General features: G+C 39.4%; 1 protein-coding gene across 1 annotated transcript; it reads right to left on the bottom strand.

Annotated features, from left to right (window-relative positions):
* Window positions 1-3,541: 3,541 nt before the first annotated feature.
* On the bottom strand, window positions 3,542-4,998 carry LOC116109228. The gene is made up of 4 exons (XM_031395459.1): window positions 4,744-4,998; window positions 4,515-4,676; window positions 4,024-4,450; window positions 3,542-3,725 (listed from the first exon to the last, which is right to left on the bottom strand). The coding sequence occupies exons 1-4, from the start codon at window positions 4,814-4,816 to the stop codon at window positions 3,542-3,544; spliced, it is 846 nt and encodes a 281-aa protein (XP_031251319.1). The 5' UTR covers window positions 4,817-4,998.
* Window positions 4,999-12,281: the final 7,283 nt, after the last annotated feature.

Raw genomic sequence — 12,281 nt, 5'->3', positions numbered from 1 at the left:
ACGTTATATGCCATTCACTAAACATCAACAGTGAAGCTAAGCCAGTTCGCCAAAAGAGAAGGGCAATTGATCCGAAGCGGTACGCCGCATTAAAATCAGAAGTGGAGAACCTTCTCCGTAATGGATCTATTCGTGAGGCTCTCTACCCGACCTGGGTTGCTAACCCGGTCTTGGTCAAGAAGCCAAATGGCAAGTGGTTGACCTGCGTAGACTTCAGCGACCTGAATAAAGCTTGCCCGAAAGACAGCTTCCCCCTCCCAAGGATCGACCAGCTCGTTGACGCCACCTCGGGGCACGAGCTGTTAAGCTTCATGGATGCATACTCGGGATACAACCAAATCCCGATGTATAAGCCAGATGAGGAGCATACGACCTTCATTACGGACCGGGGGCTATACTGCTACAAAGTCATGCCCTTCGGCCTCAAGAACGCAGGTGCGACCTACCAGAGGTTGGTCAACCGAATGTTCTCCGACCAGATTGGGAGGACAATGGAGGTCTATGTAGACGACATGCTGGTCAAATCCCAGGTCGCCACAGATCATATTTCGCATCTCGCTGAGATGTTTGACATACTCCGACTCTACAGAATGAAGCTGAACCCTCTCAAATGTTCGTTCGGAGTATCGTCAGGAAAGTTCCTGGGATATATGGTCAATCAGCGGGGCATAGAGGTAAACCCCGAAAAGATTCAAGCTCTGCTCGATATGGAAAGTCCGACCAGCAAGAAGCAGGTCATGAGTCTGAACGGGCGAATAGCGGCACTTAGTCGCTTCATATCAAGGCTAACAGACCGCTGTTTACCATTCTTCAATGTTCTGAAAGCCAATAAGAAATTCGAGTGGACTTCCGAATGCGAGCAGGCATTCCAAAGTATAAAAGAGCATCTTGGGAAGCCACCACTCCTCTCTAAGCCTCTTCCACGAGAAATCCTGCTCATCTACCTGTCCGTGTCTCAGTTCGCGGTCAGTGCAGCTTTAATACGAGAAGAGGAAAAAGTTCAGTGGCCGGTATATTATGCAAGTAAGCGTCTATCGGATGCCGAGATGCGGTACCCGGAAATGGAGCGACTAGCTTTTGCCCTGCTGGTCGCATCCAGAAAGCTGCGACCTTACTTCCATGCCCATACAATCAATGTAATGACGAGTTACCCTCTCAGGCAGGTCCTCCAGAAACCGGAGGCCTCGGGTAAATTGCTCAAATGGGCCATGGAGCTGAGCCAGTTCGACTTAAGGTACACGCCCAGGTCGACTATCAAAGGGCAGGCTGTTGCAGACTTCATCTCGGAATTTTCCTATCTCCCAAGCGAGCAACAGTCTAGCGAAGTCGGGCAAGAAACTATCCAGAACCTGTCGACATGGAACCTCTACGTCGACGGGTCATCGAACAGGAAAAGAGCTGGTGCGGGTCTTCTCCTGGTGAGCCCCGAGGGGATCCGAATTCATGGTATTCTCCGGTTCAGGTTTAAGGCGACCAACAATGAGTCCGAATACGAAGCTCTGCTCGCCGAGTTGCGACTCGCCAAAGAAATGGGTGCAACCGCGATCAGTATTTATAGCGACTCTATGTTGGTCGTCAACCAGATCCTCGGGGAATACCAAGCTAAGGAGGAGAACATGGTCCGCTACCTAAAAGAAGCTAAGGTCTCTCTGGGGTCGTTTAAGCACTTCGAGATCGCCCAGATCCCCAGGGAGAGCAACTCAATAGTAGATGCCTTGGCAAAGATAGCCTCGTCACTAGATTCAGAGGCTCCCGATAGCATTCCTGTTAGCTTTGTCAATGCTCCAACCATCGGCTCGACCGAACAGGCCGTGGACGAGGTTCAGCCAGATTCCTGGATGACTCCCATTGTCCAGTACCTCAAGGATGGGACCTTGCCCAGCGACAAGGTCAAGGCAAGGGTCCTACGAATAAGGTCTGCTCGTTTCACACTCATCGGGGATCAGCTGTACAGGAGAGGATTCAGTGCCCCACTCCTCCGATGTGTGACCAGCGAAGAAGCAGACTACATCATGAGGGAAATTCATGAAGGGATCTGCGGTAACCACACAGCAGCTCGGTCCCTTGCGAACAAGATTGTTCGCCAGGGATACTATTGGCCTCGAATCCAGGAGGATGCGAACAACTTCGTCAAGAAATACGACAAGTGCCAGCGGTTCACGAACATTCCGCGAGCCCCTTCTCACGAGCTGATCACTATGTCTAGCCCATGGCCATTCTCCATGTGGGGGATCGACCTTATCGGCCCCATGCCAGTCGGAAAGGGAGGGGTCAAGTATGCCGTGGTCGCGGTAGATTATTTCACAAAATGGGTCGAAGCCGAACCACTAGCCGCGATCACGACCTGAAAGCTGAAAGACTTCGTTTTCAAGAATATAGTGTGCCGCTACGGAATTCCTCACACCCTCATCTCAGATAATGGAAAGCAGTTCGACAATGAGGAGTTCAGGCAGTTCTGCGACGAGCTGGGCATCCATAAAAAATTTGCCTCAGTCGCCAGACCNTTTTTTTTTTTTTTTTTTTTGTAACATGCAAGGCCATTATTTCTGAATACAACTTCGGCATCAAGAATTTATGTAAATCTCGATATTGAGGAGGTGCATTCCCTGCAAGAAATGTAAGATATCCAGAAATTGTATACTATAATATTAAATGTTGTACAACATTGATATCTTATGCATTGTTATTATTATAGAAACCAAAATATGCCAGTTGTTCAATTGCAAAAGAGAATTTTCAATGAAGTACCAGTAGAAAAGGAGATGTTTAAGAATAGAGTGACATTGAAGCATATTACCGATCTGATGTGGTATAACAATGATGATCAGGTACAATTTTTACTATGTAATTAAATTGTTTATTACAACTTTTTTTTTTATATATATATAAGAAATTCATTTGAATAGGTCATTAGACCTTTATTTTTTATATAAAAAATTCATTTGAATAGGTCACTGATTTCACAATAAAGGCTACGTTAAGTGAAGTTGATTCTAGATTTGGTTGGTGCTATTTGTCTTGCAATTTTTGCAAGAAAAAGATCCCAGAGAATTTGTATTGTCAAAAATGCAGAAAAGAATTGAAATTCCCTTAGATGAGGTATGTATATTTTTTTTTCCCTAGTAAATTTTAGATTACAATTCAATTGTTTATGGAATTATTGTTAATGTTACAATAGGTACAAGATATAAATGAAAGTGACAGATGAAAGTGCAAAAACAACTTTTTTATTTTTTGATTCAATAGCCCAGAAGTTAATTGGACTATCTTGCTCTCAATTGCTGAACAACAAGAAAATGACCCAGGAACAATCCCGAAACGTTTGTATGAACTGTGTGGCCAGACATTTGTTTTCAAGATTAGGTTGGGAGATTCAAACCTCAAGGAAAGATATTAATCTTATACTTTAGTGAAAGTATTTTCAATCAATCATAAACTGGAGAATGAATACAAACTACAAGAATTGGACAATTTTAGTATAGACTTTGATATGAATTTGTTAATGAGTCCAAATTATTCAAGTAATATGAACAGATTCTATTCAACAACAGGCAACAGGTGGAGAAGATGACATAGACCAAAAAAGTGAAGGAGAAGGTGAATTATAGGTATTAGTGGCAGATGTTACTAAGCGTGGTGTTGAACATTGTGACCATGACACGACAACAAACAAATCAACTTTCGAGAAGACAAATATAGCAGTTCGAAAAGAAGAATGAAGTGAACTGAAAAAAAAGATAAGATTGAACAAAGTACATTTGCTAAGCAAAATTATCATGGGAATGAAAAGAAAAAGAAAAATTTGTGATAAAATGTGTAAACGTTAGTTTGCACGAATGTTATTCATGACCACATTCAATAATAATTTTTTATCATTCTTATATAATTATTTTTATATTGAAACGAAACAGGGTTTAAAAAAAATATTTTAACAGTACTTTTGGTCAGAAGTAATATATGTTTTAAAACATATTGTAAACATTGTTGCAAAAACACATTAAATATTTACATATGTTTATAAACATTGTTNTTGGCTGCAAGTACTCGGGCAGACTCCCGAACGAGTCCAGAACAGGGGCGTCCTTCGCCTTGTCGCCAGTCACCGCCCCGCTCGCGGGTTCCTTTCCCGGCCTCCTGGATTCTTGGAGCGTCCTGAGGGGCTTCTCCTCGGATTCGGTCTCAGATTCTTCGACCTGGACCTGTTTCCTTTTCTTGGACCTTTGGGCCGGAGCCTTCCGCCTGGGGCGAGCAGGAGGTGCTGGAGCGACCTGTTCTGTTCTGGTCGTTTCTTGTGCAGGACGAGGCTGCGAAGTCGTAGAAGTTCGCAGCGGTTGTGCGAGAATGGCGCGAGCAGCTTCGGCCTCCCTTTCCCTCTTCCTCTCTCTCCTTGATCGAGGGAAAACAAATGGCGCTCGGCGGGACTGCCCGGACTCCTTTGGGGGCATGGTCTCTGCATTTAAACTTGTCAGTAAGGGAATTTATATCACGACCAGAAAGTTACCAACATAGCTTACCGTCCAAGGGTTCTAACGATGCCTTGTCGGAGAAAAAACCGTACTTCCGCAGGTTCGCGGTCGTCACAAGCTTCCTCGCGTCCCGCTGTTCCTCGTCTAGTACCCCGAAAGATACGAGCCTGTTCGGGTCGGCGAGCAATTCTTGGCTGGTCGTTCTATTAACTGCATAAGAAAACAGGTCGTTAGCCAACGATCGTGCGAGCAGATAACAAATCCAGCAAAAGAAAACCTACTTGGATCCTGAAAGTGGCGGTGACCGTCATAAACGAAAAAGAAAAACTTTGTCTCGTAGGCCCCCGCATTGCTGGGATAGCTATGTATCCCCGCAGCAATGGTAGGTCGCCGAGACAAATAGTAGGAATCCTTGTCCCTACTCTTCTTCAGGTAGTAGGCGACACCGAGCTCCACCGCCGACGGCTCCCCCAAGCCGTTCTCGCAGCACGCAATGTACATCGCGACGGCGATGACATACGCGTTTGGCGTCAGCTGCATAGGTGCGATCCCGAAATGATCCAGGACCGACCTAATGAAAGGGTGGAAGGGAATCCTCCCCCCACCCTTGAAGATCTCCTCAGAGATCGCGGCAAGGCCATCGGGTGGGCTCCGTGACGGCCTAGTGTGGTCGAGGAACACCTCCTTACGGATATCGAACTGCCGCTTTATTCTAGCATATTCCTCAGAGGTAAGGACCGAATAGACGTCGAGAGCTGCGTCCTCGGGAGCCCCCCGCGAGGACGAGCTGGCTCCTCCCTCGGTCCTGGATGTTGACGGTTCCATTCCAGTCTGCAACATCGACAGACACGGTCATTTGGGCCTTCGTGTTTGTCCCGTACGGCAGCAAGGGACAAACAGTTAAAACCTAGTGGTGATTCAAGCCGCTATCCACGGCTCGAATCCAATAACGGCGTCGCGACTCCGGTGAAACACCGGAAGACCCAACGCCGTGGTTCAACCAAACTAATCCAAAAAAAAAAAAAAAAAGGAGAAAAGAAATAACCTCTCTGTGGTATATGGAGTTAGGGCCGAGACTCGTTCCGGTTGCCTGAAAAGCGGCGACGGGAGAAATGACTCTTGGTTTGCCAAAGTTTGTCACTCAAAGCGAAAGAAATTTCGGTGACCTCGTCTGAAAAATACAGAGTTTTATAATGGATAGCGAAACGACGGTACCACCCCTCGGAGTGCGAAACGGCAGAGTCCCTCTCCCGCTATTAAATGCGCCCCCAGTCGCGTTAAATGCCGTGAAAAGGGGCGCCATTTTAAACTCACATCGCATTAAATGCAGTGATGTGGGCTGTCGGTTTCAAACGCGTTAAACGGTCAATACTGTAAAACGGTGGGGTCATCATACCGCGCATTAAATGTGTCTGACAAGCGCTGTAACAGCAGAGCGCCTGACAGCACAGGGACAGATCATTGAACCACTAAGGTGCAGAAAGGAGCGTCCGTCAAGTCCAGGGCGCTGAGATAAAGAGTGTAGGTCAGCTTGGGCAAGGGGTCGCGGAGATCGCGCGAGATTATGTTCGCTGCGAGTTTTAGGTGAGCTCGCCCCATCCAGGTCGGACGACCAAAGTCTCCAGTGTGACTTAGTTTCCAAGGCTCGTTCCTCGAACCTTAAAAACTAGGGGGTTCGTTATGCGGGAAAATGAAGAGCTGACGTGGAAGGAGTCGCGTCAGGAGTAACTGCCCCCGTCAGGACAATGTGCGCACGTCAGACCTGGGAATAAACATGGAGCTCACAGCGTCCGTCTCTCTGCAGCAAGTCATGCAAAGTCAGCTTGGAAAAAGGGAAAAAAGGGACGTGAGATGGATGACGTGCTGACAATCACACCAACCCGTAGATTTAATGATGATACACGCTTCCATTCGATATAAAATGTAGAAAACCTCACCATTAAGGGGGTGGTTCATTCATTACCCAGAGATAACTCTCTCTCTTGTAAAAAGTAAGAGCAAAGTACTTTCATTAACATCTCTTGTACGTCAGTCCGCTTAGCGACCTGACCCACACCAACATCAATACAAAATCAGTGGACGTAGGATTTGCTACCTTAGCATCCGAACCACTTAAAAAGCCCCTTTTCATTTATTTCTGTGAAAGGCATCCATTGTCACGAGCATAAAATTCATAAAACAGTGTCACCCACGTGACAATTGGTTGGTGCGCAAATCGAGCATCAACATATAGAGATATCAGGACTAAATTAAAATTATTCTTTCCTCCAGTTCCTGCATGACCCATTATTTCATTATTTCATATAATGGGTCCAAACTGGAAAAAAATAAAAATGTCCTTGAGGTAATCTCAATATTACTTGTCAACAAATATGGATATCATTACCATATTTTTCTTGTTCATCAATCCACTACTCATGTTAACAAAACTTCAGGTTTGTTATTCGTATTTAGAACTTCATGTCTAAATCCATAGTTGGATTGATATTTATTATTTTAAATAAGATTTTGAGAATAGTATTGGATAGTTGAATAGGGGAGTATTATGAGGTAAAATTTAAAAATTTATAAAAAAAACCCCCTAGGTTTGCTAATTTAATTAAACACCCTAATATATAAAATAACAAAAATACCCCCACCACCCGCAGTGCCAGATCCCGGCCACCACCGCTGGAATCTGGCCGAAAAATTACGTTACGACATAGACTGGTCGGATTTGTGTCGTAACGCGTGGATATGGCCTTTTCTGGCTAGATCCACCACGGATCTGGCCGGAAAAGACCAGATCTACGGCTCCATCAACGGCCGCAAAGGTCCATCTTTGGCCATCGCTAATGGCCAGATCCACCAAAAAGGCCAAATTAGTGAATTACCGGCCATTTCCGGTTGTGGTGTGACTATTGTGACAGATTCCGGCTACCACCGGCGGTGGTTACCGGAATGTGGCAAGTATTGGTGGGTGGGGGTGTTTTTGCTAATTTTTTAACTTTTTTTCTGGGGGTATTTAGTGAAATTAATAAACTTAAGGGGTCTAAAATTAATTAAAAATAGACTAATATTTCTAGAATAATGTGCCAAACAATATTTGGGGAATATGATTGAGAATATGGGTAGAAATAAAAAGCCAAACAGACCCGACATTTAGAACTTTAGGTTCTACTAAATATTAAACTTCAAAATTTAATCTAAACTTCATTTCATGATATGGAACTTCAGGTCCATTTATCATCTTAATCTGACAAACTTTAGTTTGTAATAATATTTATTGTATCCAGGCACGTAGCCATATAGTGGCTTGTGGGTTCAATTGAACCCACTGAACTTTTCAAAAATTTCAAAAAAATATTAATAGTTTATGGATTTTACAATTTTAACCCAATTTAACTTCATGTTGACCCCACAAAATAAATTATTAATTAATATTTTTTAAACTTTTATCTTTTCTTTATTTTCTCTCTTTTGCTCTCATATTATATTTTTTCTTTGGTTTGATACTCAAGAAAGGTTACTCATTTGGATTACAAGGTAAGATGATACTAATTTTATTTTTATTTTTTTACTTAAAATTAATTCTTTTCTTTTAACTTTCCTAACTGATGAAAGATCATGAAAGGTTACTCCTTTGGATTTTGTTGAGTTTAATAAATGGGTTTGAAATAATTCCTATATTTTGATGTGAGTTTTGATTTAATCTTGTTTATGTTAAGGTATGAGTTAATTAATTGTTGTTTTAAGTTGGGTTTGATAAATTGTGGTTAGTTATTGAGTTAATTTTGAATATGGTTTAAAGAATTAATTAAACCCTAAGTTGTAGAGATTTGAGGATTTGATTTAATTTTGATATATTGGTTAATTGCTTAATATTTAGAGTTAGATTTGATGAGTTTTCATGGGTTTATGAGTTGAATTTTATTGGGTTAGTAGAAATTGTTTGAAAAACCTAAGTTATGAGTTGAATTTTGATAAATTTGTGTTGTTTTTTAATTGTAATTGCCAATAAATTATATTTCTGATAATAAAAATTCTTTTATTTTTTTTAGTTATGGATTAGTTTTTAATCAAAAGAAAGATTTCTAATGAGGAACGATCAATTGAACAAAATATAAGGCGTCACGATAGTGTTCATAATGAGTCTATATAATTTAGTTCAAGACAAACATATGTTAAGCTTAACTTGAGTAGTCTTCTTACAAATCTTGAATTGAGGATTAAACTTTTAGAATATCATCCTAATGATAGAGACAAAGTAAGAAAGACATATTTGCAAAAAGGACTGCCAACTACACAATCATAATTTTAAAAAGCGAGCAATTGGGAATTTAATGCATTGTTTTAATCCCATTTGGTTTAGAGAATATGCAAACTGGTTGGAGTACAGTATAGAAAATGAGGGTGTTTTTGTTTGTGATGTTATCTTTTTAGATATAAAATTAGCATTGATATTAACTGTTGCAATTGCAAGTGTTGAAAGAGCATTTTCTACGATGAAGATTGTGAAAAACCAACTATGGAATCGAATGGGAGATCAATTTTTAAATGATTATCTTATTACATATATTGAGAGAGAGATGTTTGATAGAATCGTCAATGAAGCAATTATGCAACGTTTTCAAAATATAAAAAATCATCGAGGACAATTGTAGAATTGATAATTTGGTCTATATAACTTTTAAAAGTACATTTTTTTATGCTTATTACTTCAGTATAAATTTATTGTAAATTTATCAACTTTGATGAAATGAACCCACTGACTCAGAATCCTGGCTACTTCCCTGATTGTATCAAATGATACTAATATAGCAACAATATAATTCATAAAAATAAATAACAAAACTTAAATCAAATCAACGTTGCATTGACTTTTAATATGACTTAATAAAAAAAAAAAGAGAATTTTTTTTTTTGGTATAAACATAGATAGCAACTCAAATTTCTTTAATAATTTTGATCAGCGAAACAGTGACGTTTGAAATATAAGAAAGTGGTGGGTTAAGGGTGAAGAATAACATCCAGCGAAATATAGTTAAAGTATAATTTAGAAAAGCATGAATATTCTTAAACACAAAACACAAAACACAAAACAAACTCAAAAGATCCATGCATTTTTTTTTTTTAATCAAATTAGAATAAAAGACCTCTAAAAAACAAGCATGATTCAATTCTAAAGTAAACTAAATTGAAATAAGCAATACATGTACCTAAAACTGATAAAACAGAAAACAGAGCTAATTGTGATACCTTGAGTAGTGAAAGCTTCAACAATTTCAGTCTTCAAAAGTTTTAAGAGCGAATAGCATGAGAAAGAGAAAAATAGATTGAGAAAATAAATAATTTTGGGGATAAAATTATAAAAAACAGGTGAAGCCTTGTAGAGGGTTTTAAACTTTCAATATGATATGGGCCTGAAATATATATGTTAATAGCAAGTTTTTTGTGGACCTGGATATAGTATAATAATTCTCATTTTTTTAAAATCAGAGGGTAGATATGTATAGCAATTTTTTTGTGAGCCTACATAAGCACTTTTTTTTTTTTAAATCTGAGAGTAGGCCTGGCCTCAAAAGGGCTGGATCCACCATTGACCGTATTTTCTGATATGGAAAATCCAATTTTATGGTAACCATAGAACATACTCATAACGGTAGTCATAAGTACCAAAATATGAAGTTAGAGTTAGGGCTGTGCAAAACCGGATACCTGAACCGGTTTTGCCCAAAAACCGGGTACCCTAATATTCGGGTACCCCTAAAAGAGTACCCGCAAACCGAACTGCTTTTAAGGGTATCCAGTTTTTCGGGTACCCTAATATCCGGGTCAAAAACTAGATACCCGGTTTATAACCCGAATTTGAATATTTTTGCATGAATTTTAATTTTTTACATTTTAAATTTCAATTTGTGAATACAATTTCTTCCATATACTAAATCAACTTTTAATTTAATAACTTAAATACTTAAGATTTGGGGTTTTTGCCTCTTGCTCTTTGAAAGTTGAAGGAAAATAGGTTTAAAAACTAGGTTTTTTATTTTTTTATTTTTTTATTTCTTAATAAACTGGGTACCTGGTTCTCTTAAAATAACTACACGATACCCGAACCAAAAATTTGGGTATCACATAATAAATACCCAAAACCGACCCGAATTTTCGGGTTCGGTTACCGTGTTCGGTTCGATTAACTGTTTTTTTTTTTTGTACACCCCTAGTTAGAGTACTTTTAGAGTTCTCTTGCTAATAATGGGTTATATAATAATTAACTCATGGTAAGAGATAAGATAACAAAGTAAAGAGGTAAGGACCAAAATCACAGAATTCAGATATATGGGCCTTAAACTTAATTGATAAAATATGAGAATGACTCTTGCTACAAACTCACATATTTAACAAATTTCAACTATGCTTACAAAATACCTTCAAGGCTTCAACCCCCTTTATATAGCCATGAATAACCGCCCCAAAACCTTTTAGATAACTATCACTTGAGGCTAGGGGTGAGCGGTTCCGGGTACCCTGCACTTTTCCGGGGAACCGGAACCGGAACCGCACAGTACAGGTTCTTCAATTCAAGGAACCGGAACCTAAAATGCAGGTTCCGGTTCCTTTCCANTAACTATCAATTATTATATAGGATAATCCTTTTTAGATTTTTCCACATTTCCTTTTGAAAAGTATCCGTTGCATTTAGTAACATCTGTAAAAAAAAGAAATTTAATCATAATGGTGGTTGCATTTGTTTAGGAAGTCAGATTTTCACAAACTTGGATGTACTTGACATTCAATTGTGAAAGTAATATTATGCACCAAGTGGGACACTTGTCATTATCACCATAGACAATCAGTTTATCAAACTTTGATGGTTTGTCTCTTGCTAGAATTTTCCAAGCAATTAGACTACAAAATTGAAACTCAATACAGCTTTAAAAATAATAGCACTTATTTAGTCTGAAATTCATGTGGCTCATCCAAACTACTCGAAGTGGTGAGATCTTTGCTGAATGGCTAGTAAAGCTAATCTCCAAGATCTTTAAATTCATGAAAATCACCTGTATTGCTGCTAAACAAAGCAGGAAAACAAAACTATGCTCCCAAGAGGTTGGTAACATGGGTTACCATGAGAGACTTATTTTTGTTGTAGACATGACCAACAAAAGCCTTTATCCACCTCTCTAAGATTAAAGTGGAGAGTGCTAAAACAATATGTTTATACTATTTTGATATTGAGTGAAAGTTTAATAGGAATAGGTATTTATAGTGAATTTTGAAAAAAGAGATTTACAGTGTACGATATGTGAAGTGTGGAGAAATATTTTCTTGTGTATTCATAATGAAAAGTACAATGAATTTATAGCAAAAACAAAAAACTAATCTAGGAAGTAAATTGTTACATTCCTAGTATAATTCTATTTCCTATATTACAAAGAGAGTAATTCTATTTCCTATATTACAAAGAGAATAATTCCATTTCCTATATTACAAAGAGAATAGTTCTATTTCCTATATTACATTTCAACACTCCCCCTAAAGCTGGGGCATATAAGTCATATGCACCAAGCTTGTTACAAATAAAGTCAACACGAGAACCTTTGAGAGACTTAGTGAGGATGTCTGCTAACTGGTCGTTGAACTGACATAACTAGTTGCAATATACCCTGATAGAACTTTCTCTCGAACAAAGTGACAATCAATTTCTATGTGTTTAGTCCTCTCATGAAACACTGGATTTGAAGCAATATGAAGGGCAGCCTGATTATCACAGAGTAACTTCATTTGTGATACTTCGACAAATCTCAACTCTTGAATTAGTTGTTTTAACCAAAC

This window comes from Pistacia vera, unplaced genomic scaffold (genome assembly GCF_008641045.1).
Source record: "Pistacia vera cultivar Batoury unplaced genomic scaffold, PisVer_v2 Contig576, whole genome shotgun sequence".
In the NCBI taxonomy this organism is placed as follows: Eukaryota; Viridiplantae; Streptophyta; class Magnoliopsida; order Sapindales; family Anacardiaceae; genus Pistacia; species Pistacia vera.
Note: the sequence above shows the minus strand (reverse complement) of the source record. Positions and strands in the feature narration are given on the sequence as shown.